At 58.6% G+C, this 27,969-nt stretch overlaps 1 protein-coding gene and 1 long non-coding RNA gene across 3 annotated transcripts; one reads left to right on the top strand and one right to left on the bottom strand.

Moving 5' to 3' along the window:
- The first annotated feature begins 1,619 nt into the window (after nt 1–1,619).
- On the top strand, nt 1,620–15,775 carry ST6GALNAC2 (ST6 N-acetylgalactosaminide alpha-2,6-sialyltransferase 2). 2 transcript variants are annotated; one of them, XM_081110330.1, is made up of 9 exons: nt 1,620–1,833; nt 4,889–4,949; nt 7,686–7,860; nt 8,306–8,471; nt 8,822–8,960; nt 10,504–10,607; nt 12,105–12,188; nt 13,704–13,803; nt 14,415–15,775. In XM_081110330.1, exons 1-9 carry the CDS (start codon nt 1,709–1,711, stop codon nt 14,586–14,588), a joined length of 1,128 nt encoding a protein of 375 aa, XP_080966456.1. In that variant the 5' UTR covers nt 1,620–1,708; the 3' UTR covers nt 14,589–15,775. The 2 variants fall into 2 exon arrangements, 1 of the variants encoding a protein (XP_080966456.1); XR_013996998.1 differs by having other exon boundaries at nt 1,654–1,833; nt 11,910–12,188; nt 14,415–15,104.
- On the bottom strand, nt 15,732–20,610 carry LOC308532765. The gene is made up of 6 exons (XR_013996999.1): nt 20,518–20,610; nt 19,763–19,846; nt 19,200–19,292; nt 17,453–17,514; nt 17,257–17,324; nt 15,732–16,168 (listed from the first exon to the last, which is right to left on the bottom strand). It is a non-coding gene; the product is annotated as an uncharacterized lncRNA (long non-coding RNA).
- Between the last annotated feature and the right edge of the window lie 7,359 nt (nt 20,611–27,969).

Below are 27,969 nucleotides of genomic sequence, written 5' to 3'. Positions count from 1 at the left end.
CAGTGGATAGAGCATCAGCCTTCGGACTGAAGGGTCCCAGGTTTGAGTCCGGTCAAGGGCACATGCCCAGGGTGGGGGCACATGCCCAGTAGGGGGTGTGCAGGAGGCAGCCTATCAGTGATTCTCTCCCGTCATTGCTGTGTCTATCCTTCTCTCCCTCTCCCTTCCTCTGTGCCCTGACCAGAAATAGAACTGTGACCTCTGGTTCATAGGTTGATGCTCAACCACTGAGCCACACTGGCCAGGCAATGCATTTTTTTTTTTAATTATGAGAACTGAGACTAAATGACCCATTCCTGACCACTGGCACGGGCTCCAGGAAGCTTTGGGGAGGACTTGCAATTGGCTAGGTGAGAGCAGACAGGTGAGAACAGAAGGCTGGGGAAGGTCCTGACCGATCCGGGCGCTGGGGTATTTCACAGGTTTCAGGTCTCTGACCAGGAACACTGCCCCTGGAGAATATCCCATCTCACCGACTGTCACCACCTGGGGGGGCTCTGGGTCAAGAGCACAGGTGCCCAAACTGCCCCTGCTCCTGGTGGCACGGAAGCCCTGACCAGACCTCTCAGGTGCCCTCCCTGCGGCTGAGACCTCCGTTTCCTAAAGGGAATGCAGTGCGATGCGGATCCTGGCCGCCAAGGACAGTCCTTAAGTGAGTGGGCGCTCAGCCGCAGCCCCCCCCCCCGCCCCCCGCAGCCCCCCCCCCCCAGGCTCTGCCCACCGTCAACCCGGTGCAACGACGGTCCTCCATCCGCCCGCTCTCAGGTGAACCGGCTCATTACACCCAATTCCCCAAATTCTGGAAAGGCCCAAGGTGCCCCGCCCCAACTATTCTTTCCTTTTTTTTTAAAATATATTTTATTGATTTTTTACAGAGAGGAAGGGAGAGAGACAGAGAGCCAGAAACATCGATGAGAGAGAAACACCGATCAGCCGCCTCCTGCACATCTCCTACTGGGGATGTGCCCGCAACCCAGGCACACGCCCTCGACCGGAATCGAACCCGGGACCCTTCAGTCTGCAGGCCGACGCTCTATCCACTGAGCCAAACCGGTTTTGGCTATTCTTTCCTTTTATACATATTTGTATGGATTTCAGAGAGGAAGGAAGAGGGAGACAGAAACATCAGTGATGAGGGAGAGTCACGGACCGGCTGCCCCCTGCACGCCCCCCACCGGGGAACCGTGACCTCCTGTTCATGGGTCGGTAGTCAACCAGAGCCACGCTGGCCGGGTTACACCGACTCTACTTGAGCGCCCTTCCGAGGGGTGCCCCCCCCCCCCTCGCAGGACGGACGCAGGGCGAGGCCTCGGCGGCAGGTGGGGTGTCTCCCTGCGCCCCAAAGCCCCCACGTGCCTCCCATGGACGGCACCGGAAGGCGCCCGGCCCAGCCCCAGGCTGGACCAGGCGGGAGCGCAGCGGAGGTGCCCGCAGTTCGAGGGCCTCCGGGCACAGGGCGGAGCCAGGGGCGCGGGCAGCTCAGGGCGGGGCGGGGCGACACTCCCGCCTCCCGCTCCACCCGACGGTGGGGTGGCTTCCGGAGGCCGGGTCGGGCAGGGCGGGAGGCCGCGGAGGCGGAGGCGGGGGCGGGGGCGGGCAGGGCGGGGCCGGGCAGGGCCGTTGCCTCCGGGAAGCCGCCTGGCTCCCAGGCTCCGGCCCGGCGCGCGGTGCTGCGGAGACCAGACGGGGCGCCCGCTGGCAGCGCTGCATGGGGCTCCCGCGCGGCCCGCTCTTCTGGCGGCTGCTGCTGCTCGGGGCTGTCTCCTCGGGGATCCTCCTCACCCTCCTCTCCGCGGCGGGGAGGCCGCACCGGGGGCTCCGGGCCGGAGCCAGGTAGGGCTGCCGCGCGTAACTAACCCGGCGGGCGGGCGCAGGGACGGGCGGGCAGGGCCAGCCCAGGGCCCTCGGACGGCCTCTTTGGGGCGACCCCCAGCGGGGACCCCGGCGGCGGCCCTTTGAACCTCCACTCGGGTGCCCGGGACCGACAGCCTCCGTCCGAGGGGCACCTTCCCGTGCGCTCGAGCGACCCGCGGGCGACAGCCTGTGCGGTGACTCCCCTCCGTCCCGAGAAACCCCTGATGGACCAGAGTTGGCGGGGTCATCCGCGTCCGATCGGAACATCCCGTTTGTGGGGAACTCTCCCTCGGTCACGTCTTTTCAAACTACTTTGGGGGCAAGGACCCAAGTCTTCCGGTTCCAACGTTGCCCGGATCCCCACTCGGCGGTGCCGGGCCATCCTTCCCGCTGGCGCCGTGTCTGCCTGCCCGGGCGGCTCCCTCTCGCCCGGCTGTTTGTTCTGTTTATTTGATAAGCGCCGCCTGGGCCGGATCCCACGAAGAGGTGGCCGCCCCCAGGGAACAGGGGCCAGTTCTGGGCTCCATTCAGGTTCTCCTCGCTGAGCCTCCTGCGCTCGGCCCCTCCCGGCGCCCTGGGCACCTGCCTTTCATGTGCGCCCCACGAGGAGCAACCCGAGAGCCTGGCGCTGGCGGTGAGCACTCCGGCCACTGGGGCAGCCTGCCAAGGGTTGGCTTTACCCTGGAAAGCGGACAGAGCCGCGCCCGAGCCCGATGCGCGGTGCAAGGGCGCCCGCCGCCCTGCGAGGCTCCGGGCGCAGGCTCTCCCTTCCCAGGCTCTCCCTTCCCAGCGCCCTCGCACCTGTCCCGTCCTCGCTCAGCCTTGCTACTGGCTGCAGGTGTGACAGGATGAAAGCACAATCAGTGCCTGCTCCCAGGGACTAGGGTCAGAGGACGCCCAACGTTGCAAAACAATGTGCGCTCAGTCCCTTTAGAATAAAGGGGGCTCCAGCCAGCAGGGCATGCCTGAAGTCATGGGAGCGCCTTGTGGCCAGAAATTACACAGGAAAAGGCCTGGAGAGGGGGAGCTATTCAGGAAGGGGATCTTGTGGGCTTTATGTAAAGATGCTTTAAAATACAGATAGCCCTGCCAGTGTGGCCCTGGTCAGGGCGTGTGTGGGAGGCAACTAATCGATCTCGATCTCTCTCTCCCTTTCTCCTCTCCCCTACCTCCCTTCCACTCTCTCTAAAAATCAATGGAAAAAATATCCTCTGGTGAGGATTAACAAAAAATAAATAAAATACAGTTAAACGTCCTTTGAAAGTATTGAATACACTTTTAATATGAGGTTTGCTGAACATCCATTATACCTCAACAAAGCTTTTTTATTTCTATACTAGTATGTGTATATGTATGTATGTATTTGTTTATTTTTGGTTAGTCCTCACCTGAGGATATTTTCCCATTGATTTTTAGAGCGAGTGGAGAGAGGGAGGGAGAGGAAGACGCGCACACACACTGATGGGCTGCCTCCCGCAGGCACCCTCCCTCCTCCCCTCCCCAGCAGGCGTCTGGAAGCCCTGGGATCCTAAGAGCTGCGCAGGGCTGGGAGGAGACCTGGTCCTGAGGGCGCCCTAGATGAGCAGGCCTCCCTGAGACTGGGGGGAGCAGGGCAGCACGAGGAATCGGGGCGAGTCCCCACCTCATCCCCTGCACCCCTCCCCTCCTGGCTGCATCCTGCCCTGGTCCTGTCAGGCTGTCCTCCGGCTGGCCCCTGTTAGAGTCCCCGGGAAGGGCCCGCCCATCAGCTCAGAGTCTCAGGGATGGGGCCTTGGCCGCTGCTTTTCAGCTCACTGTGGGGTCAAGGCCGAGAAAAACGCCCCAGTTCCTCCCCAGAGGCCCTGCTGTGCCCACAGACAGGAACTACAGGATTGTGTGGGTAGGCGGGTGGCCAGGTGGCCCGGTCTGGGGGAGGTGCCCGCCCTGCCCTCCCCACCCTGCCCTCTCCATCCTGCCCTCCAGGGTCTCAGAAACCTGCAGGGAGGCAGGTCACAGACTTTCATTGTGACTTGGCTGCCTGGGTGCCCAGAAGCAAACAACAAGCGCCTTTGTTCCCCACACACTGCACACCCCAACCACCCCCCCAGGCTCCTGTGCAGAGGGCAGGGGTCCGGGAGGCCCGACCCCCTCCAATGGGCAAGGGCCCCTCTCCTGCCCTCCTTTCCAGTTCCCCTTTGCCCTGGGGCCGCCTGGGAGGTGGGGCTGGGCCATAACTTCAGCCCCTTCCCCCCTGGCCTAGAGGCTGGTAACCACAGCAACATGTGGGTAGAGGACTGGCAGGCTGAGATAACAGGTGCTCTGTTAGAACTCACAGCTGGGTGACACGTGATAGGGTTATCGGTCACATCAATCCGATGATCCCTGATTATCCCTGCTGGCCAGACAGGACTCAGGTTCCAAGTTTAGTAACTTCCCAAGATCATGGACTACGGATTTTGGGAGTCGGCTGCAGACCTGCCCTTTACCTTGACCCTGAGGGCAAGAGCCACGGTGACCCCCCCCCACACACACACACACACACAAGGGCAACCCTTTATACAGTCACAATTCCAGGGGGCTGGCAGGATTCCTCTTTCATCCTTTTTGTTTGTTTTTAATCCTCACCTGAGGATATTTTTTCCCATTGATCTTGAGAGAGAGAGTGTGGAAGGGTGGGGGGAGGGGGAGAGAGAGAGGAACATTGATGTGAGAGAGACACATGGACTGGTTGCCTCCTGCATGTGCCTGGACCAGAGCCGGGATCAAACCTGCAAGAGGTACATGCCTGGGAATCGAACCCTCAACCCGTCGGTCAGAGGGCTGACCTCTAACCACTGAGAAACCAAGCAGCACTGACCCACTGTCCCTGTAAAGTCCGCATTGCTGCTGCTTGCCGAGGGCTCATACAGCGTCAGACGTAACTGTGCGGGAGCACTTTGGGCCTAAAGAGCGAGGCACGGGCAAGAATCCAAGCCCAGAAATAGCGTCAGAAATAGGGACGGACGCCTTTGACCCTGACGGAGCCAGACCCCTTGACGTGTGCCTTCTCTCCCAGGTACACCACAGCATCTCAAGCATTCACCAGACCCAAGGCAGCGGATTCTGGGACAAGGAAGGTACCATGGTCGGCTACGCTGTACTTCTGAGTTAGCGGGCAGGAGGGGGAGACACACACCCAGGAGGACACTCGGCAGCTGGACGTTTCTTGGAAGTCCTGTGATCTATCTTTAAAAGGCCTGTGAATTTGAGACCCCACTCCCCCCAATGTCTTCTTACCATAAAAGTCACATTTAAAGTAGACACCACAGCCTGGGAAGATGAGCCCTGTGTGCCCGGCTCTGTAGCTAAGAGTCGATGGTGGCTGTGGCCGAGGTGCCATCCCCAGCACGTGACCTGCGTCTCAGACATAAGCCTCATGGCAGAATGTGGCACAGAGGGCCAGGCACCGTGCTCAGGCCGCTCGGGGAGAAGAGGCGGTACCGGGGTTTGAGCCTCCGGTCTGACCCCAGAACCGACTCTGAACCACTGAGCAGCAGAGCCGGGCGGACAGGTGTCCTCGAGCATCTCCCGAGCGCTTGGCCAAGTCTTTTTTTTTTTTTTTAATATATTTTTATTGATTTCAGAGAGGAGGGGAGAGAAAGAGATAGAAACATCAATGATGAGAGAGAATCATTGATTGGCTGCCTCCTGCACGCCCCCTACTGGGGACCGAACCTGCAACCTGGGCATATGCCCTTGACCAGAATCAAACCCGGGACCCTTCAGTCCACAGGCCAATGCTCTATCCACTGAGCAACACAAGCCAGGGCCAGATCGTCTTTACATTCCTCAAGTCCTTTCCCCCTGAAGATGCTTGATGCTAAATGATATACATCCCCATCTGGTTTAAAAGGAGGCTTTGAGGTAGCTTTTAAATACATATAACAATGCCCTAACCAGTGTGGCTCAGTGGACAGAGCATCGGCCTGCGGACTGAAGGGTCCCAGGTTCGATTCCTGTCAAGGGTATGTACCTTGGTTGCGGGTACATCCCCAGTAGGAGGTGTGCAGGAGGCAGCTAAATTGATGTTTCTCTCTCATCAATGTTGCTAACTATCCCTCTCCCTTCCTCTCTGTAAAAAATCAATAAAATATATATTTTTAAAATAAATACATACATACATATAACAAGGCAAAAACATGAAAAGAGTAAAATAAATGTGCGAAGGAAAATAAAGGTTGGGAAATGAGGTGGCCGGTAAGCGCCTGAGAAAGTGCCCCCAGGCGTGAGACAGGCCAGATGGCTGGCTCTGAGCTTCCTGGGGGCCACGGTGAAGAAGGAAACTGCCACCAGGTCCCTGAGAGAAAAGTGAGCCAGATGCCCGAGGGCAGCACCGCCCTTCCTGATGGGTACAGACACGAGCTTTTCGCCTGGAGCCTCGCTCACGGGCCCTGGGAGGCGGAGCAGCAGTGACGCTGCCCCGCTAGGTCCCGCTATGTCCGTCTAGAGCGCTGGCTATGAAAACATGACCTCAAAGTTCCGACAAGACTGACACCTTAGCAAACAGTCTGAGCATCGCACAGATGTTGTGTTTGCTTCTGAGCGATGGCCAGTGAGAACACCGGGTTAAATGCGGAGAACCACCCCGCCGAAGGGACATCGAAGGAATTCACAAACGCGCACGTGCCACCTGCTCCATCGCGTGTTAAACCCTCTTTCTGCCATAATAGCTCACCAGCCGCCACCGCGGACGCCCATCCACAGGGACTTTCCGAGGTCAAGCCCATACTTGGCAGCGCTCCGTCCTGAGGCGCCGAGTGTGAACCGCGCTCCCACCTCTGTGGGCTGCGTGCGTCCCGGGCCAAGTGTGTGAGTGCTGGGCCACCAGCCCCCTTTCCCCAAGCCCGGGGGCCTGACTGCAGTCCGGCACAGGGTGGTAGTCTTCACAGTACAGCAGGAACGACCACACGCAGCTCTTCCCTCAGTGCCTTTGATCCAACCAGCACCGTAACAAGAGGCCCCTCGGTGGGGAGAGCAGTCCCGGCCGCGGCTGTGGGATCTGCCCTGGGGGCTGCAGGCGGACGGACCGTGCCTGTTCGGTATTGCCTCCTTCCAGGTCCCTGTGCCCAGGCTCCGTGAGGCTTCTGAGGGCTCCTGGAGCTCATGACCAAACTCGGTGGCTTAAACCGAGAGATGTTTGCTCGCACAGTCCTGGAGGCTCGAAGTCTGAAGTCAAGGCGTCCGCAGGACTGTCTGGGGGACCCGTCCTGGCCTCCTGCACCTCCTGGGGGCCCAGACACACCTCGGCTGGTAGCCGCATCACTCACTCTCCGCCTGTCGTCATCCTTAGAAGGGCACTGAACTTGGGACCCACCTGAACACAGTGTGACCTCATCGTAACAACCTACATCTGCACAGGCCCGTTTCCACATAAGGCCGCATTCCGAGGGTCTGGGCAGACAGGAACTTCGGGAGGACACCGCTCAACGCAGAGTAGGCAGCGGCTGGAAGAAGGACGCGCACGTGCGTCTCCTGCAGCCCGTCTCACCTCCCCGCGGTGAAGAGGCCAGAGCTCGCGGGATAAGTCCCAGGCTTGGTCCAGGCCGAGGATCCAGAGCCCTGGCTGGCGGCCTCCTCCCAAGGCGGGCAGGTCTCACCCATTCGTGGGAACACGCCCCGAAGTTCCCCGGGAGTGAGGTGCAGGAGCCGGCGCAGGAGGCAGAGCCAGCAGGCCACAGAGATGTGGCGTCCAGGGGCTGGGCAGGGGAAACCCAGAAAGCTCTCTGGTCCCCAGGTCTGGAGGGGGAGGCCTTGGAGCTCCTGGAGGCCCCGCCCACCCGCCCCAGTCCAGCCTCCCATCTTCTCGCCCACAGGGCAGGCCCTGCAGATACCCGCTTGCTCAGGCCGTTCAGCAGGACCCCCACTTCCGGGCTCTGTTCAACTTCTCCCAGCCAGTGCTGCTGGCCGCGGGCCTCTTCTCCCAGGAGCTCTGGGACAGCCTGAGCCAGCGCCGAGCCCCCTACGGCTGGCAGGGGCTCCCTCGCCAAGGTAACCCTCAGCCTGCGCTCCACCCCCAAGCTGTGCGACTCCTGTTTACTTTCCTGCCCCACAAGCACCAGGGGATCAGCAAGAGGGGCTTGGCTCCCTGCCACCCCCAGCAGCTCCCACCATCCTGGGGCCTCCCTGGCATAAAGGCTAAGGTGCCCGTGCCCAAAGGTGGCTGAGACAGGGCACGGGGCCCCACGCAGCCTGCTGACTGTGCTGCTGTCAGACGCTCCCCGTTAGCTCTGCCCCCACCGCATGCCCAGGTTACTCCTTCTGGAACTCGGTCTCCAGAGGCACCGTGGGCACAGCCACACCTGTCCCCACCGGCCCCTTTTCCCTTCTCACGCCCCACTGACAGTGCATCCCCTCCCGCCCTCTGTGCCTCCTGGGAGGGGCTGTTGTCCCGATGCCAGCAGCCTCTGCATGAGGTCCCTGTCCCGACCCACAGACATCGCCTCCACCCTGAGCCTTCTGAACAGCTCAGACAGCGCCCAGCTCTTAGGCTCCAGGGAGCCGCGCAGGGACTGCATCCGGTGCGCCGTGGTGGGTAACGGGGGCATCCTGAACGGCTCCCGCCAGGGTCCCAACATCGACGCCCACGACTACGTGTTCAGGTATGCAGAGCAAGGGCAGGGAGGAGGGGGGACGAGCTGTCCCCCGTGGGAGCATCTTCCACGGTGTGGGCAGGGCAGCAGCCCCAGGCGGCTCTGCAGTTGTTACGGGCAGACAGGCATGGACACAGGCCTGTGCAGACAGACATGCCACGGGGCCTGAGAGGAAGGAAGCCCCAGGACAGATGTGCCCATGGCACAGTTTCCCTGAGGTCTGGAGGCGTGGGTGCTGGTGCTGCTGTGGGCACAGCAAGTGGTCTGTGCGGCTGGGGACAGGGGTGGCGGGGCCTGGGGGTGGGAGTCGCACACAGGGTGGGGTGACCGCCAGGCCAACGGGCCTCTGTTTGGACCAGACTCAATGGTGCTGTGATCAAAGGCTTCGAGAAGGATGTGGGCACCAAGACCTCCTTCTACGGGTTCACTGTGAACACGATGAAGAACTCGCTCATCGCCTACAGAACAGCGGGCTTCACCTCCGTGCCGCGAGGACAGGTGAGGCCTGATGGGCGCCACGGTTCCCGGAGCCCCTCCACGGGAAGCCCAGGGTTCCCGAGCCCCGGGCTACTGGTGGGGACTGTGCCAGGACCTTGGGCGCGGGGAGGAAGCTACTGAGGAGGAGGTCCGGGCAGGGATGCCCCGCTGCTTCAGGTGGCACTGCACCGCTCTAGACTGGTGGGAATGGTGAACATTTAGTGAGAGCTGATGGGTGCCAGGCAACCGCCATACGCCCCGCAGCCCACTGTCCTGGTGAGGAGGCTAAGCACTGGGGTCCAAACCCAGACTCCCCTCCAGGGCTCCTCGGCTCCCAGCACTGGCCTTGCCATCAGGGCAGCCATCTCCAGCTGGCAGCGGTGCAAGGCCCCTCTGGCCAGACCTGGGGTTCCCAGTCTCCCATGCTACCCCCAGAATAGGGGGTGTGCCTTCTGAATTCTCACAGCAGCCTGTGCAGGGAGCTGAGGTTCAATGAGACTGAGGAACATGCCCAGAGGAACTCGCATCTGCTACCCACAGCTTCCTTCAACCACACCCAGTTTCTAGAACGACACTTCCCCTCAAGAAGGTCTGGGTGCCCCGTGCAGGGCTAGGGAGATCCCAGGATAAGGGGTCCTGTGATGCTCTATAGAGCGGGTTGGGTTTCTAGAAGCTTCCTCCTCTGAGGAGGAAATGAAGGAGTGTCCTAGCCAGTGTCTGTGCCCCATAGTCTCACAGTAGAACTTCTCTTGGCTCGTGACAGAACCAAGTGGGGTAGCTTCATTTCTGATGTGGCCACAGTACCTGTATGAGTTACCCACTGCTGTGTAACAAAATACCCCCCTAAACTTAGTAGCTTCTTTCTTTACTTTTTAATAGGTTCTTATTGATTTCAGAGAGGAAGGGAGAGGGAGAGAGATAGAAACATCAATGATGAGAGAGCATCATGGATCGGCCGCCTCCTGCACGCCCCCCGCTGGGGATTGAGCCTACAACCTGGGCATGTTGCTCTGACCGGGAATCAAACCGTGACCTCCTGGTTCAGAGGCCAACGCTCAACCACTGAGCCGCACCAGCCGGGTATTAGTCGCTCTAAACACACACATTTATAATCTTACAATTGCAATGAGTCAGGAATTTGGAAGCAGCTTAGCAAAGTGGTTTGGGCTCAGGGCCTCTCAGGTGGCTGCAGTCATCGGAAGGAAGGCCCTTGACACACAGGCCTCTGGCTGCTGGCGTCCTCGTGACAGTGACCCCAGAGGAGGGAGGCGGTGCCTTCCCCGGCCTGATCTCACCGCCACCCCAGGGTTTCCTACTCATTAGAAACTCGCGGCCCCTCGGCACTAAGCCGGCCCGTCCTCGGGATGGCAAGTGAGCTGCGCCTCCGGAGGGAAGGGCACCACGGGATTCGAGAGCACGGGCCGCACCCACCAGTTCCTGAGCAGGGCACTGCCAGGCTGAGCGCGCCTGTCGGGGCAGGACTGGGGGGAGGCCCGTCCCTTCGAGCAGGACCTAGACGTGGCCTGGTTCCCCCCCGAGCTCCGTGTCCCTGTTGTCCCGACAGGACCTGCGCTACATCTTCATCCCCTCAGACCTCCGTGACTATGTGATGCTGAGATCGGCCATTCTGGGTGTGCGCGTCCCCAGTGGCATCGATAAAGGTGACAGGTGAGCAGCCACGCGGGGGCAGGGCGTGGTCATGCCGCGGCCATCGCTGCTCCTGAGACCCCTCCCCCCCATCAGGAGGGCAGGTGGGGGAGCAGATCCCAGAGCTCTGGGCTGATGCTCCTTCCCGCCAGGAGAGCCCAGGTAAGCCTCCCGTCCCCCGGCGCCTCCCGGTCCGCCCGGCCGCAGGCCGCAGGCTTTTCTGAACGGAGCAGGCAGACCTGCTTCTGAGCTTCAGGCTGCTGTCCCCAAAGCAGCCCGCCACCAGCCGGCACACGCGGGCTCCACGGCCGGACCTGCGGTGCTGGTGAGCCGGTCTCCACGCCGCCCTCTCCTGGCGCTGCTGGCAGTCCCTGAATCCGGTCCTGGGACATCTACCCCACCCCTGGCCACACAATGACCACCGCCTACCTCAGCCCCCGCCCTGGAAGCGCAGCTGCTAAGGGGCTCCTTAAAAGTGAACCCCTCCCAGGCCAGGAGAGCACCCCCAGGCTGGCCCTGCGCCCTACTCCCCGCCCCGCCCGCCCTGTGATGACCCAACAATTGCTCACAATGCTGCAGGGGTCATGAGAGTGGGCTTTGTGACATGGGCGGGGACCAGGCTCTTGGGGGTGCTGCCTCAGAGGCCTCGGGTGCTCACAAGCCTTCTCAACACCAATGAGCTCCCCCTCCCAAACCCCCAATCCGTCCCCTGCCCAGTCCCCCTCCCAGTCCCGGACCAACCACAGCGGCAGCCCTGCCAACCAGCCCTACTCCAGCTCGGGTGGCTCAGCCCCTTCCCCGACCCCCACCCGGTCCTCCTCCCGCCCCCCCTCTCACCCTCCTACCCCCTCCCCCTCGCAGCCCCCCTCCCGGGCTCCCTCCCTGAACCCCAGCCCTCATTCCCAACACGCATCTCGAGCATCTCCCCCAACCGCCACTCCCCCCGCCTCCAAGTCCCCCTCCCAGTCTGGCCTGAAGCCTGCCTCCCGGAACAACTCCCAGACTCCCCCCGGGCGCTCCTCCAGGTCCCCCTCCTACAGCCCTATGGGCTCGGGCTCCTACATCGGCTCCATTCCGGGAATCCCGTCCCAGATCGCCCCGTACGTGCCCCGCTTCCTGAGGGAGCCCCCCTTCTTCCAGCCCCCCACGTCTACATTGCCCCTGTGCCAGCCCCCCCAGTCCGCCCAGTCCCCCCCGCACCCCCGACCCCCCGAGGCCCTCTACCTCCCTCTCCTCCAGCCCCCGCCCCACTACCCCAACGCCATCAGCAACTTCCCGACGCCTCCCAACCTGTTCACGCCCCCGTGCTCGCTCACCTACAAGCTGCCCACCGACGTGCTGGTGGGCTCCAAGCCGCCCGTGGTGCCCTCGGTGCTGCCCGCCACCTTCTACACGCCCTTCTCCCGCTACTACTCGCAGCCGCGCTTCTACTACCGCTCCCTGGCCCGCCGCCCGGGCGGCCGCCTCTCCATGCAGTACGAGAGCCTGAACCGCTCCGTCCGCTTCCTCCCAAAATAGGCCTCAGACCTATTTCGGACCAGAAGCCTCTGCCGGCAAATTCAAGCTCCTCCATCCAGCCTTCATCAGCTACCTGACGGAGAGGTAGGTGGTCGGGGTGGCAGCGCCCCCGCACTGCCGGCCTTCCCTTCAGGCCCCTCAGCTCTCACCCAGCCAGAGCCACACGCCGAGCGGGTGCCAAAGCCTTGTTAGCGGTTTAGCCACTACTTCAGCACCTCGATGGAGGTGGTGGGCACCAATCAGGGGAACGGGAAACCCGGAAGGACTCGAGGTCGATTTGCCAGGGCTGTTTGTTTATTTAAAAAAAAAAAAACTTACTGATTTCAGAGAGGAAGGGAGAGAGAAACATCGATGGGAGAGAATCATTGATTGGCTGCCACCTGCACACCCCCCGTTGGAGATCTAGCCTGCAACCTGGGCATGTGCCCTGACCAAGAATCGAACCCAGACCTCATGGTTCATAGGTCGACATTCAGCCACTGAGCCACGCCGATGGGGCGCCAGGGCTGTTTATGAGGCACAGGCTGGGTGTGGGCTACCATGAGGTGCGGGGCAGTAGCGGAAGCTGAGCTGCCGCCATCTTCAGGCTCAAGGTGAGCACAGGGAGGAGCCAGGGAACAGGACGCGACCTCACTCGGCGTCCCTGCCCGTGGTTCTCCGTGGCGGGGCGGGGCCACTGGTCCGCCTGGAAACATTTTGGTTGTCACTAGGCGAGTGCAAGCACCACTAGTACGTAGAGGCCAGGGCTGCTGCTGAACATCCTGTAATGCACAGGACGCCCCTGCAGCCAAGATTGGCCCTTTATTTATTTTTAAATGTGTTCTTATTGATTTCAGAGAGGGAGCGGGAGGGGGAGAATCACTGATCAGCTGCCTTCTGTACGCCCCCCCCTGGGGATCTAGCCAGCATCCCGGCCTGTGCCCCGACCGGGATTAAACCGTGACCTCCTGGCTCCTAGGCTGATGTGAACCGGGCCCTTTAAAGTGTCACTAGTGCAGCAGCTGGGGAGAAGCCTGCTGCAGCCGAGCCGAGCACCCCGGGCGCGGGTGAGGGTCCAGGTGGGCCTGGGCAGCGGGGGCCCAGCAGTCACAGCCCGTGCAGAGGAAGACACGCCCAGGCCAGGGCCTGTGGTCACCAACGGGGGAGGGGGTGTCACTCTTGTGCTACCTCACCAGTGACTCCAGTCACAGGACCTGTGTGGTTCCTGCTTGGCCAAGAGTGTGGGGATAGGGAGAAGCTTAGGTCTCAGACTAAACGCAGGCCGCCTGTGCCCTAGCGCTGTGGTTAGTCACTAGCCCAGGGCGGAGGGCAGGAGGTGGCACGAGTCAGGCTGGATGCAGGCTTCTAGGAGGAAGCGGGCTCCCCTGTGGCGCTCCTGGTGGGCCCGCTCCTCTTCCTCACCCCGTCATCTAAGGGGGTGGTTCAATCAAAGGAGACGGTGGTCTTTAGGATCAGAGTTTCCCCAAGAAGAGACCCGATGGGAGAAGGGCCAGGGCCAGGAGCTCCCTGGCCTTTCCGGGTCGATCACTGCAATGGCGTAACTACCAAGCTGCTGCGCAAGACCCAGATGTCCAAGTTTCAATGCCGTTTTGCTTCCAGGTTTTTGAAATCAAAGCGGATTATCTCAAAATTTAAAGACTTATATATGCCTAGTACCGGGGCCCTCATGCTGCTGACAGCGCTACATGCCTGTGACCAGGTAAGAGGCCTTCTCTCGGGAATCTACAGCAGCGGAGTCCAGATGTGAACGGAACCGGACTTATCCCAGAGCCTACACGAGGCGGCACCTCAGACCTGATCCCCAGCTGCAGGAGGGGTCTAGGGAAGGCAGGGGAGAGTCGCATCCAATACCCAGGGTCCTTTAGGGGCCCTGCCCACACTTCCTTCTTTCACGCCCTTGTCCCAGGGCAGCCACTCTACATGGCATCCAAGACACATTACAAACTGCTCTTCTGAAAGCAGCCTTCTCCATGACCCCTCCCCCAGGACACGCATTGATGGGGACACTTTAGAGGTGGGTGGGACAGCAGGGCTCGCCCCCACAATCGCTGGTCACTCCAAGAGACGTTCCATAGGAGCCACAGGGAAGACTCGGCCGTTTTCAAAGGCAGGCAGCGACCCCCACTGAGGCCACAGGGCCCTGGCCCTACACCTCGTCCCTGCTGTACAGCACTCACTTATGAGCTGCACCCATTGTTCACCTGCGTCCTCACAGGCGTAGGTGGGGGCGGGGGCGGGACTGGGCTTTCCTGAATCCATGTCACTTGACCCGAGTCTGCACGCAGCAGCTCAATGCCCATCTTTGTCCAGGTTAGTGCCTATGGATTCATCACAAGTAACTTCTGGAAGTTTTCTGACCACTACTTCGATCGAGTTAAGCAGCCACTGGTATTCTATGCAAATCACGATCTGTCCCTGGAGGCAGCTCTGTGGTGGGACCTGCACAAGGCCGGCATCCTGCAGCTGTACCAGCACCCAGCTTGATTCTTGCTGAGCTGGGGGCCAACTCCCCGAGACCCACTCCTTCCCTCAGGTGACAGAGGTGTGTGTGACTACCACTGAAGCCTGTTCATTGTGAAACACCCTTTCTTGCCCTTGGTTCATCCAAGAAAGCTCCCACGTCTGAGACAGACACCTCCTGGGTCAAGGGAGAATGGACTGTCCCGCTGGCTTTGTTTAAAACGGAAGAGAACACTCCCAAGATGTGACGTCACCCTCCCCAAGGGGCAGCCGGACCTCAGAGCTGAGCCTCAAGACCAACAGGTGCTGAGCAGCACTGGGAAGTCAATGGAGGACTCGGCCACACTCCCTCACGGCCACCTGCACACTCCCAGCCAGTCCTCCCGCGGACATGCGATCTCCAAGGCAATTCAGCTCAAGGCCGCATCTTCACCTCTCTGAGACCATGACCGACATACATGAGCGCCACGAGAAAGAGGCAGCACAAAAGGCAGAATGTAATCTGAAACCGGGTAATTGCATAAATGATGGATGGCCGTCTTCGTTCGTTGTGTGTTGAGGTGGAAGTAGCACGCCGTGATACCATGCAGGGGTGTAGTGTGGAGACCAGAGAACTCCAGAACCACGGGAAGGTTCTGGTATTTGACAGGGCCGAGTGCACAGAAGGTTGCCTGCCTGAGGGGATGCCCGTTACAGATATATTGCCACCTTGTCACCAAAAGGATGGCATCCTGTAATGAACCCCCTTACTCTGTATTGAACATCATGGTGCCACAATTTGAACTTAATTGATAGGCAGTTTCACTTAGGCATTATACAGGCTCCTACTGGAAGCCAAGCTATCACTGCCCAGCTCTTAAGCCCTGGGATCCCGCCCCCCAACCCAGCAACCAGGCAGCTTCCAGGACAGTCTGATGCCCGCACTGTGGGGGGGGGGGGGGGGTGGTGGTCTCCGCACGGCTGGCTGGTAGGCAGCCTTCCCCAGGCGGCAACAACCCCTCCCCCAGGGCCCAGGACCTGGCCTGTGGCCACCCATTAAAGGGGCATAAAATCAACTTAGTAGGAAACTTACAAACACCCCAACACATCTGATTGCATCCTGGTTACCCTTAAACCCAACTATTCTGTGAAACTCATTTACCAAGGAATGTTACTGAGTCACAATATACTGTTGTTGCGTGGGTGTCCATCTGAAACCCACAATGCCCGTCATTTGAAAATGTTTATTTGTGCTTCAAAAGTTAAGCCCAAGACACACTGCCGTAAGAAGTCCGCTCTGAGAAATGTTTTCCTAGGCGGAGCCTCTGCTTCCCGCAAGAGCACACTCAGTACGTTCATTCCCCCCCATCCACCGTCACCGCAGTCCCGCCAATACACGAGCAACAAATATCGACCCCCACGCTGCGGCTTCCCAGTGTTCTTAGTTATACCCCAATTTCACTAATTTCCTGGGATAAACTCATTTTCTCTTGAATTATCTGGCTATTTTTGAAGATGAAGTCCACAGAGCTCTGAAATGATTCTCCTCTGGGAGAAACACTTCACAGGCACTAACATGAGCAACAGAGGCTGCGCGGATCCGGCCGGCACAACGGGGAGGTCACCTGTAAAACCAGAGAATCATTTGACACAACAGCCAACAGACTGACTCACACCGAAGGCTAACTGTAAAGAATCCACCAAGTTAGAGAAAAGGCAGCCACAGAGGTGCCCGTTCAAACCCAGAACGCCTCTGTGCGTGAAGGCACGATGGGTGCCATCAGGTAGTTCCATGCGGCCGGTGAGGCCCCAGATGATGGGCAGCTTGTTTTCAGGGGACCGTGCTGGAGGGGGGAGGGGCAGCAGTGTTTGGGAAGTGGCCAGTCAAGACCAGCCACCAAGCACCGGGGACACTTGCATCACCTGCTCCCGATGTAAAACTTGTGCAGACTTCCCCGCTTAGCAGCACGCCCTTCCAGTTTGTTGGGCTGTAGCTGCTGGGTCCAGTTTTCAGGTTCACCAGACCTCACCCCAAATATAGCTTCCATCACATGTGGCCTTGAATATAAAGAGCCCAAACACACCCCACTTTCAGGCGGTGCCACTTCAAGCTGGCACTAAGCCACGTCCACAGCCACTGATCCCCCTTCCTGCCCACATGCCAGCCATGCCTTTCCGGCGCGATCTGAGCCAACCTTAGACCTGGTGCTAAGCACCTGGGACATGTGATAGAAGTTAGGGCAGGACCGGGGGCAAAGGCGAGAGGCCAGCGGCCCCAGGACTCTCCCTGCACAGCTGCAGACAGACTCCCTCCGTTTTCTCAAAAGATGACAAGCACTCTCGTTCCCCAGCAAGAGTCTAAGCCAAATCCTGGCCACTGCCCAGTTCTGCCATCTCTCACATAGCCCGTCCCTCAGAGACATTAATCCAGGGGCCTAAAGCGTGACGGCAGCCACGCCATTGGCCTTCAAGCTGCAGAGAGCTGAGTCGCTGGCATGGGGCCCCACGGGATACGTATCCAGTTTCCTTTGGAGTCCATTCAATGTGATCCCTTATAAAACCTGAACTTGTGAGAGCACAGGGCCCAGCCACCCGTCAGCCTCAGAACAGACTGTTCTCCCTCAGTGAGAGGTTCAGACAGGGATAACGAACCATCATAGGCTTGGGGGCTTCTTAGGGACAAAGGCAGGTAAGACGGAAACAGGAAACTTACAGCGGGAGGAACCGGTTTCACTTGCTTCGGGCAAAGCAGCTCAGTTCAGTGCCTCGCACTGCAGGCGTCTAACAAAGAAACAACCTGTGTTAGTCTCCTCGCCACTTAGCAGAACCCCAAGTCCCGGCAGGGAAGCAAAACGACCACCCCACCAGGCTGTGCGGAAAAACCCCACTCCAGGCCCAGGGCTACTTACTGCTGCGTAGAGGTTTCTCCTGGAGGGTCCGTCGCGGGTGCGAAACCAAGGCCGGACCGACCCTGGTGAGAAATTGCAAAGAAAAACCGACTCAAGAAACTCACTTTCCAACCAGGCCTAATTATCTAAAGAAACTTGGGAAACAGAGTCTCAGACATCCAAATTCCACACTGAAGGCCTCTTTGCCTTCAGACAGGGATAACTTTACATCATCACGGACTCAGCTCCCACCAATCTGCCAGCCCACAGCACATGCAACTATTTTTCTCACCAAACTCTGCTTTACTCCTTGTGAGAACGCTCATTCAACCAAATCTACTGGATTAGAAGGTACTTTCCCTCAAGGGCAAAACCTGACCATATCTAGTGCTAGATGTACCCAGTGTCCAGACCTGACACATCGACAGTTCATGCCCTTTTAGTTTTGATAATCCTCCCCTGAGAACATCCTTCCATTGATTTGGGGGGGGGGGGGGGGCCGGAAGAGAGAAAAATATCGATGTGAGAAAGACAGGTTGAGTGGTTGCCTCCTTGCATGCATCCCAATCAGGGCCGGAGATCGAGCCTTCAACAAAGGTACGTGCCCTTGACCAGGAATCGAACCCAAGACCATTTGGTCTGAGAGCCAACACTCTATCCAGTGAGCCAGACTGGCCAGGGCAGTTCCTGCCCTGTGAAAGTCAGGGTCTCCCTCAGCACCACGTGTCTTCCACCTGAGCCCAGGGGTAATATAGTCTAATGCAGGGGTCCTCAAACTTTTTAAACGGGGCCAGTTCACTGTCCCTCAGACCGTTGGAGGGCCGGACTGTAGTTTAAAAAAAACACAAACTATGAACAAATTCCTATGCACACTGCACATATCTTATTTTGAAGTAAAAAAACAAAATGGGAACAAATACAATATCTGTATTTGCATGTGGCCCGCGGGCCGTAGTTTGAGGACCCCTGGTCTAGTGTCTTTCCCGTGTTAGTTAAGTGCAGATTACTCCTTTAGGCACCACGAACGGTGCCCGAGGCCAAGAAGCTGTTTCTTTCTCACTCCTCTCTGTGCAGAGCCAGCATGTGGCTTTCTGTTTCTTAAGACAGAGGATTATGGATCTGCCCCCCGAGAGCTGGTTAAACATAGCCAGTCCCATAATCTCGCTGTAACAAAAATCCGGGCTAAAAGTAGATCGATCATCGAGCCCTCCGTGCCCGCTCCCACACTGCCACTCGTCATTCTTGGGCCCACTCACCCAGGGCTGGAGGTGGGGTCCAGGAATGTGTATATTGTAACACTTCGCAGGTGGTTCTGTCACACAGACAGGTCTGGGAAGCACTGACCCTGCTTTGCCAATGAATGAACAAGGCTGTGTGGTTATGTGGTACCGGCCGAGGCTAGAGCTCAAATCACTCAAGCTGGTCTGATGCAGGTTACAATCTCAGCTCTACTGACATTCTGGGCGGACGGTGCCTTTGTGCGGGCGCTGACTTGTGCTTTGCAGAATACTGAGCAGCCCCCACCGGATCCCAGCCACACCGCCTGCCCCCAGCTGAGAACCACTGGTCTAACCTAATTCTCACGACAGTTGTAACAAATACTGTGCGTGAGACTGCTTGGCGAGGAGCCTAGCAAAGAGTTCCTGACTGACTTCCCTTAGGTGGGCAGTGACAACCCGGAAAGACCCGCACATCTCCCAGATCTGGCGACCAAAGCTTAAAAGAGGTCGTGACCTACACGAGTCAGTGAAAGAGCTAAAAACCTTACCGTTTACAGAAACCTCCATCACGAAGATCCTTACACTCAACATCTGAAGGCGATGGTTCTCACGTGACTTTTCTCAAAGCCCACAGCCAACACCTTTAGCCGGAAGGAGAAACAGGGTAACATAGGTCTCACTCTACTAGAAACAATGGGCAGGCATTTATTCTCAAGACTGGCGTTTACCCAGCTGAGCCTCGGCAGGTCAGAACTCCTCACAGAGGAAGCCCTTTCCGACAGGGATAACTTTAAGTCATCCTCAGCTCGGGCTGTCACCCACACTTCTAAACCCCAGCCGGCGGACTCCCCTTCCAAGGCTCCCTTCACCCCGCCCCCCCATGCAATGGTTTCCACTAAGTTTCAAACAGCGACACCTGGCGGCCCCCACATCACACGGGCACAGGGCACAGAGCCCTCACTTCCGGAGGCTAGATGTCTGCCAGCATGTGCGCACAGAATGGACCTTACTCTGCAGTATTGGACGGCTGTATGTGACGGGCCTCCCCACCATCTCGGCTTTCTCATTCCTGGTGCCCTCCCAGATCCTGCCCGCACCCCGCCATTCTTACTCATTTCGGGGCTCCATTCATTCCAGTCCTTTTAAGCTTCAACCTGCAGGTCCGCTTCCGTCTCCGCAGATGCTACAGGCAGGCCTGCGGAGAAGGAAAAAATGACCGTGTAAGGTTCTTTGTAGAAACGCGGCTTTCCAAAGTCTCCGGTCCCGTCGATGGCTAAATGCAGAATTCTCTAGAAACTGGTTGGGGCGGCTCTCCGGGCACTTGAGGCGGAAGTCAGGCGTCCAGACGTGAACGCTCGCGACCTGAATTAACACCTGCCACTGCCGGCGCCTCGGGCGGACCCGGGACCCGCCCCCTCTAAGGCGGGCTTGAGCTCTCTCCCTTCAACCGTAAAACCTCGCGCCGTTTGGAAAGCGTTTTCTCATCCAACATCTTTTTAAAAAATTTTTTAATAAATATATTTTGATTTTTTTTTTCAGAGAGGAAAGGAAAGGGATAGAGATATAAACATCGATGAGAAACATCGACCAGCTGCCTCCTGCACCCCCCCCCCCCACTGGGAATGTGCCCACAACCAAGGTACATGCCCTTGACGGGCATCGAACCCCGACTCTTCAGTCCGCAGGCCGCCGCTCTAGCCACTGAGCCAAACCGGTCAGGGCTCTCATCCAACATCTTAGCTAATCCTCCCAACCAGCCTGTCAGAAGGATGAGAGGTTTGGCGTCACCATTTCGCCCCTGAAAAAGGGAGGCCACGTGTGCTCCCGCCCAAAGAAGACCCCGTGTTCCCGCTTCCGCAGCCTTACCCTTGCCAAAGGCCTGAGGCCCGAGGCTGCTCGCCGACCCGGGCCCGGAGAGAAGGAGCCATGACTTCCAGCCACGCGGCCGGCCTCGGGGAGAGGGCGGGGCCGCGCCTGCGCGCAAGTCTTCTCGGCGTTCTCGCTGGGACTCTCGCGACGTTGAGAAAGGGCTCATGGGAAACGTAGTCCAAAACAACAGCCGCTGGGGGTGGCCGCATTTTCGGCGCGACCCTGGAGCCGGGGGTAAGACGGTGGCCACCACCAGAGGCAGTAGAGGGCCCGGGGCGGGAGGTCTGATCTGTGAAGTTCCCGCCGTTTGAAAAGGAAGATGGACGGTCGCTTTGGCTACCGAGGCTGGGAGGGCTGGGGGTGGTTGGTGGTGGACGCAGAAAGTTCGAGGGGGCCCCACGAGAGGGACCCGTGAGGAAACGGAGGCACGGCTGGATCTCATCTAAATCGCCCCGTGGATTTCAGTCGGGGCGGGGAGGGGTCACCGGGGGTGGTTGGTTGCTTTAGTGAAGGGGCGGGAAGGATCGCGGAGAACTGTTCCCCGCCCCGCTCAGCTGCTTTTCACGTTGGGGCGAGCGCGGCGAGGCCCGGGCGGCAGGGGGCGCCCGAGAGCCAGGGGCCGGGCTGCTCTGAATCCCGCCCCCCCCCCCCCCCAAAGCCGGTGCCATGGGTCCCGCTGCCAGTATTGAGAAGGAAAAATAATTACATTTTGAAAAAGAACCGAGAACAATGTAACACCCGCTGGTACTTCTGAATGTTATTTTTCAGGCAGCTGCTCTGGCCTCATTTTTGAAACAACAATAGGGCAAAACAACAACAAGAGCCAGGGCCAGCGTCCACGCGGACCTGGAAATCAGGTTAAATGTGCAAGCCCAGGGAGCCCTTCCTCATCGCTCTCCCCGCATCCTCCCAGCTCTTCAGCTGTGCCTCGGCGGCGTTTCGTCTGGATTATTCTCTGCACCGTAAGCAGGATAAGTCGTCCGTCCGGTCATAGGTCGCAGGTGCTTGTTTTCAAGTTTTCGCATCTGTTTACGTTTGACTCCCTTAATTTGATTACGAGCCCTTGGAGGCAGGAGAAGTCTTTTTTAATGATCATTTCTTTCTTTTTTAATTGCCTCACCGTGCCTACTTGATATTCCGCTGCCTTTGCGCCCAGTATGCACTGAACAAATAATCATTAACGCAGCAATAACTTCTATCTTGTGAAATTGGTTGTTGACGTTTCTCTGTCTTACCCTTGAAGACATTGCTTTGTATCATACTGGGAGGAAGAATGGGCCCTCTCTCCCTGCAAACTAAGCCCCTGTCATTTCAGACTTAAAGAGGAAACTCGGCCAGGCCGGTGTGGCTCAGTGGTTGGGCCTCATGATGAACCAAGAGATCACAGTTCCATTCCTGGTCAGGGCACATGCCTGGGTTGCTAATCAATCCCCAGTAGGGGGCAGCAGATCAGTGATTCTCATCACTGATGTTTCTACCTCCCTCTCCCTTCCTCTCTGAAATCAATACAAATATATTTTAAAAGAAGAAGAAGAATGCATCCGAATGCAAGCAAGGGCTCAGAGCTGTTGAGACCAGGTGTTCATGTTGCTGGGAATTCATTGCACTCGGTTGCTGGTGAGGTCTAGACGTGGGAGTCTTACCTCTGGTGGAATTGCTACCTAGCTATTACTCTACTTAGTAAAGGTCTGTATTTATTGACATGGAAAGAGCCGCACAGTTTAGTGACAGGGCAGGAGTCCTCTCTGAGTGCAGAGGAGAAACCTAGTCAGGGTGCCCGCTGTGGTCACGTGCACAGCTCACCGAGTTCCCTTCACTGGCCAGGTCTAAGACATGGTGTCCGAAACCCCCAGGAATAGACTGCGGAGTCTTTGGCATATGTTCGCTTCTTAACCTGGAGCGGGGTCTTTAATTCTATTATTAAGAACGTGAAGGAGGGGAGGTACATCCCGAGCCGCTGGCTGCTCACATCGGGGATGGTGGCACGGCAGGCAGCTGACGTTCCGACAGCTATTCTTCCTCCATCTCACAAGCTGAGCAGACTCTTCAGGATTGTGCTGGGGACGCACCTAGCACGGGCCTGGCACGTGGGAATCGGGCAAGAAACAGAAGTCCTGTTATTTGAACGCGCTTCTTTTTTTAATATAGTTTTATTGATCTCAGAGAGGAAGGGAGAGGGAGAAAAAGATAAAAACATCAGTGATGAGACAGAAGCATCGATCGGCTGCCTCCTGCAGGCTCCCTACTGGGGATCGAGCCCGCAATCCGAGCATTTGCCCTTGACCAGAATCAAACCTGGGACCCTTCCGTCTACAGGCCGACACTCTATCCACTGAGCCAAACCGGCTAGGGCTGAACATACTTCTTTAAATATTCACTCTTTTTTTAAAAATATATTTTATTGATTTTTTACAGAGAAGAAGGGAGAGGGATAGAGAGTTAGAAACATCGATGAGAGAGAAACATCGATTAGCTGCCTCCTGCACGCCCCCCACTGGGGATGTGCCCGCAACCAAGGTACTTGCCCTCGACCGGAATCGAACCTGGGACCCTTGAGTCCGCAGGCTCTATCCACTGAGCCAAACCGGTTCGGCTAAATATTCACTCTTTTATGATTATTTGTTTCCCAGTCTGACTTTTCCACTAGACCATGAGCAAGACAAGGATCAGGTCTTCATTCTTGTGTTGCTTCTTTTTAACTCTTTTAATTCATCTTTATTACATACCGTTGCAGCCATGTAAAATGTACAGTTCAATAATCCAATACACGTATACACCCACGCAACCACGACCCCAGTCACAATTTAGGACATGCCGTCACTCCAAAGAGCACCTTCCTACCATTTTTGCAGCCAGTCTCCGTATCCAGGCAACCACTGGTCTGCTTTCTGTCACTATGGATTAGTTTGGCCTGTTCTAGAATTTCCTACGAATGGATTCATACAGTGGGTATTCTTTTCTGTCTGGCTTCTCTCAATTATCCACGTTGTGGCTTACATCAGTAGTTCATTTCCTTTCTATTGCTGACTATTATTCCATTATGTGAACATACCACAGTCTTTATCTGCTCACTTGTTGATGCGTATCTGGGTTGCTTCCAGCTTGGAGCTATTCTTAAGAAAGCTGCTTTGAACAGTTTTGCATAAATCCTTGTGTGAACATGAATTTTCATTCCTCATGGATAACTTCACAGGAAACTGCTAAGCTGGTTTGCTTCCCAAGCAGATGTAACAGTTGTCCCACACCCTCGCCAACACCTATTATGGCCAGTCTTTAATTTTAACCATTTTGGTGGTTAAACTTAGTAATACCTTGAGATTTTGATTTGCATTTCTCTGATGACTTATCATGTCAAACATCTCTCTGTGTTGATTGGCCATATGTATACTTTTTGTGTGACATGTCTATTAAAACCCTCCCCCTTTTGATGGGCTGTCTTATTTATATTAAATTGTAAAGTTTCTCTCTATATGTTGGATACAGGTCCTTCCTCGGCTATTTGCTTGGCGGATATTTTCTCCCAGTCTTTCCAAGAATTTTGACCGAGTCCAGTGAATCCATTTTTCCTCTTATGGTTACTGCTTCCTGTCGTCTGTGGGGGGGACTTTCCTTTCTCTGTTGAGTCGCCTTCGTGGCTTCTGCATTGGGACCCACTGATTTGTGTGCACGTCCTTGGGAACGCCACGCTGTCCGAGCTCTGAGCTCGTCTCCCCCTTGGCGAGGCCCGTGGCTGCGTGGCTGTCTGGGGCAGGCGCCGAGGCATCCTGGGGTCCCTGTCCTGGCTGCTGCCTGTGGTTGACAGCGCGTTTCTTACATCCCGCCCAGTATTCTGCTGGTCTGTGCCAGGATGTCTGAATTCATCGTGTACCCACAGGAGCTGGCACACGGGCACTCCGGAACGCGCGTCGAGTAGGCGAGTCTGTCAGCGCCTCCCAGGGCGGCCCACGGTGTCTCTGTGGATTGGGAGGCTCTGTGGGCCCCAGAGGGCCACCCTCCCTTCATCTCACTGGACAGGGTTTCCCCGAGGAGGGTCGTTAGTCCTGACGTCCCAGCACGGCCCACCGGGCTCCACACATGCTCCTGGGATGGGGACATGGCGGTCCAGAGCAGGCAGGGTCACATGACCAGCCACTGCGGAGCGGGCAGCACGGGGCCGCCTCTGTGGGGACCTTGCCCCTGTACTAACTGGAGGGCAGGCTCTGCCTCCTGCATCACTGGCTCACGCCCAGCGCCCCGCACACGCCCCACAATGTACACCGGAGGCTCCTGATACGCTGGCTAAGTCAATGCCCAGTGGAATAGAGGAAATCTTTCTTTTTAACGCTTAGGTCAGCTGGCTCCTGCCTGTGGTAGTAAGTGTGTGTGTGTGTGTGTGTGTGTGTGTGCGCGCGCGCGCGCGCGCGCGCGCGCGTGCGCATAGAGACGGGACTGACCATTCCTACCCAGGCTCATGGGTGCTAGTCCCTCCGCAAATCTTCTTAAAATGCTCTCAGCCGCCCTCCCGCTGTGTCCCCACCAGGGGGCGTGTGTGTCCCACTGAGAGGGTCGCAGTCACTGGGCATGGGGACTTGTCTCCAGCTCAGGTTTGCGGGTCCCTCTCAAAGCTGCCTTCTCGGTCCCCACGCTCTGCCCTCCCCCTGCAGAGTCCAGAACAAACCCTTTCTCCTCAAGCCCCTCCCTCTCCTGAGGGGGGCAGCAGGGTGGTCGAGTGGTGACCTCACTGTCACCCCTGAGGACAGAGCCGGGAGAGGCAGCTCCCTCGCCCCCTCACTGGCAGGCGAGGGCTAGTCCTTCGTGGCCGAGCCTGGTCTGCCCTTGAATGACAAGCTCCTGGGGAGAGCGCCATGGGAAGAGCCCTGGCCAGCGCCGCCAGCCCACCTGCAAAGGTGTCACCCGGACGGGGCCACAGCTCATCGCCATGCCCTGGTCGACAGGTCACGCCCAGCTCTACACTCGGGTCCTTGTGTCCTCACAGCTGCACAAGCTTTGGCATCAGGGTGCCCGGTGCAGGTCCTGGCTTCACCCGGGCTGTGCGTGCCCTGGAGCGGACTCTGTGAGCCGCCCTTTCCTTGTTGGGTCAGTGGGAAGACAGCGGCTCCTGCTCATAAACAAGACGAGGCTCAGAGAGAGCCCTTGGCACAGTGCCCGGCACGTCCGTGTGTGAGACACGTCAGCCGTTATTAATATTAGTGGCACCGTTGTCATTACGTGAATGTGAACCACAGTGTAAGCCGCTCGGCCATTCTCCTTTCGAGGCCCCCGAAGAGGTATGACTTTCCTCCAGCTGAAGGTCTCGGGCTTCTGCCTGAGGCCCCTGCAGAGGGGCCCTGGGAGCCTGCGGGCCAGCGGGTACCCTGCCCTCATGCCATCGAGCGGCCGCAGGTAGGCCATGCCCACCTCATCTTGGGCCAGCGCCTCTGCTACCTACCCTCCTCCAGGACCATCCTGCCCACTTCCACACGAGCACACGTTTGGGATGGGCAGGTACTCCCCGAGGTGGCATCTGCACCCGAGGTTGACAGGACAGCGGCGGCGGCACCCGCCCTGCACCCGCCGCCACCTCCTCAGCTCTCCGGTCGTGTTCCAGTCTCCAGGGGAGACCACAGCCGCCCGGGCACCTCCCTCCGGGCACTGGCTCCGCTGCTACGAATGCATCTGAACATCTGAATCTCGGGCAGCCGGGAGCAGCCTTCCCTGCCACTGGCTCCGCCAGCAGAAGTTAGCAACAGAGACCAGCCTCCACATGGAGGACGGAAAGCAACAGCGCAGCCACCTCCTGTCCTCCCCGGATTCATTGCTGGAAGCAGAGCCGGTTGCCGGGAGGTGTCCAGGCCACGGCCCCCCTGGAGGTGGGACAGGGTCTGGGCTCAGAGGCTCCCGGTGCCCTCCTCCAGCCTTCCTGGCTGCTGGGCTTCCTAGGCCCCCACCCAGCAGTTGCTCCCTCCGCTGTCCTCTAATTTGTGTCAGAAACCTTCCCCCCAGCCCAGCTATCGTGTGTGTGTGTGTGTGTGTGTGTGTGTGTGTGTGTGTGTGTGGAAAGACAGGGCAGGGGCGGGGTCGGGGCGGGACTGGCTGTGGGGAGCCGAGGATTGCTCTGAAACGACGAGTTGCTCAGTAACTGACAGCGCACAAACAGGCACACAGCTCACGTGGGGAACAGTGCGAGCGCTTCACTCCTATGGAGCCCGCACAACCGCTCCTCCGGCCGGACCAGGAGTGACCCGCCCTCGCCTCGGCCCGCCGGCTCCCCGCTGCCCTCGACCCCTCCCTCCGGTGACGGTGTCTCCCAAGCCCTGGACTTTCCTGCTCCCGTTTCCAAGCAGTGGCTCTTCCAGGAAGTGGGCGGGGAGGAGGACTCAGGCTGGGGACATGGCGTCCGGCGGGGCCATGGGCTCCACACCCACCCCTGGGACAGGAGACAGTGGGCCAAGAAAGAGGCGTCGGGGCCCGGCACCTTCTGCAGAGCAGTCCTGGGCCCAGGGCAGCCGCTTTCCGGGCAGATTGTGCCGACAGCCCGCTGGGGGGGCCCAGGAATGAGAGGGAGCGTAGGCCGGTGTGGGGGGAAGCGTAAACAACCTGCTCCCTCCCTCCCTCCCGGCCCACATGGCCTCCCCCACCCCCACTCCGCTGCCAGGGCCCCCACCACCCCCAGCCCCTTCCTCCGTCCCTCCCCCAGTCCGAAGCGGGTCCCTGGAGGAGCCACCATCTCCTGAGCTGCTCTGAACGCTGCAAAGGGGTGTCACGGGCTGTGTGTCTGGGCTGGGAGCCAGCCCGGCACAGCTCGCTGACCTTGGCCTGCCACTTCCTCAGCCCGGTGGAAGGAGACAGGCAACTCGGAAATGGCAGAGAGCAGAGGCGAGATGGAGTGACAGGGACATGGCACGCGGATTAGAGAGAGGATGTGAAGACGATCAGGGAGCAGACAGTCTGGGCACAGTGCCCTCTGGCCCGCAGCCTGAGAGCCCTGTCACTAGGAAGGCCCTGCCTCCCGGGAGAAAGACAGGCTGACAGGCGCTGAGACAGGTGGCTCGAACCCACGGCCCCTGTCAAGTGGGCAGCCGGGCTCTGACATGGTCCCAGCACAGAGCGCCTGCCCTGGGGTGACTCCTCCCTGGCCTCCACCTGCCCTACTCTGGAGGCTCCCACGGGCCCAGCAGCCCCTCCCCCAGGGCTTCAGCGCGGTCCCCTCGGGCTCCCCTTCCCTTCCTCCCCTTCAGATGTGAGGTGCTGCTGTCCTAGAACCCCTCCATCTCCCGCTTCCTGACGGGCAGGGGGGCCGGCGGGGCGCCCGCGCTGGGTGGGCCCAGCGGCTGGATGGGGAGAGAGGCATGGGGGGGGGGGGGCGGAGAAGATGAACGGCTGCAAGAGCCGGTCGGGAGCAGCTGCCTGCAGGGTCTGCGCCTGGATCCCAGGGAGCAGAGGCAGAAATCTGCTTTTATCTCTGCTCAG

This window comes from Myotis nattereri (genome assembly GCF_964212035.1).
Source record: "Myotis nattereri genome assembly, chromosome: 16".
Classification (NCBI taxonomy): Eukaryota; Metazoa; Chordata; class Mammalia; order Chiroptera; family Vespertilionidae; genus Myotis; species Myotis nattereri.
Note: the sequence above shows the minus strand (reverse complement) of the source record. Positions and strands in the feature narration are given on the sequence as shown.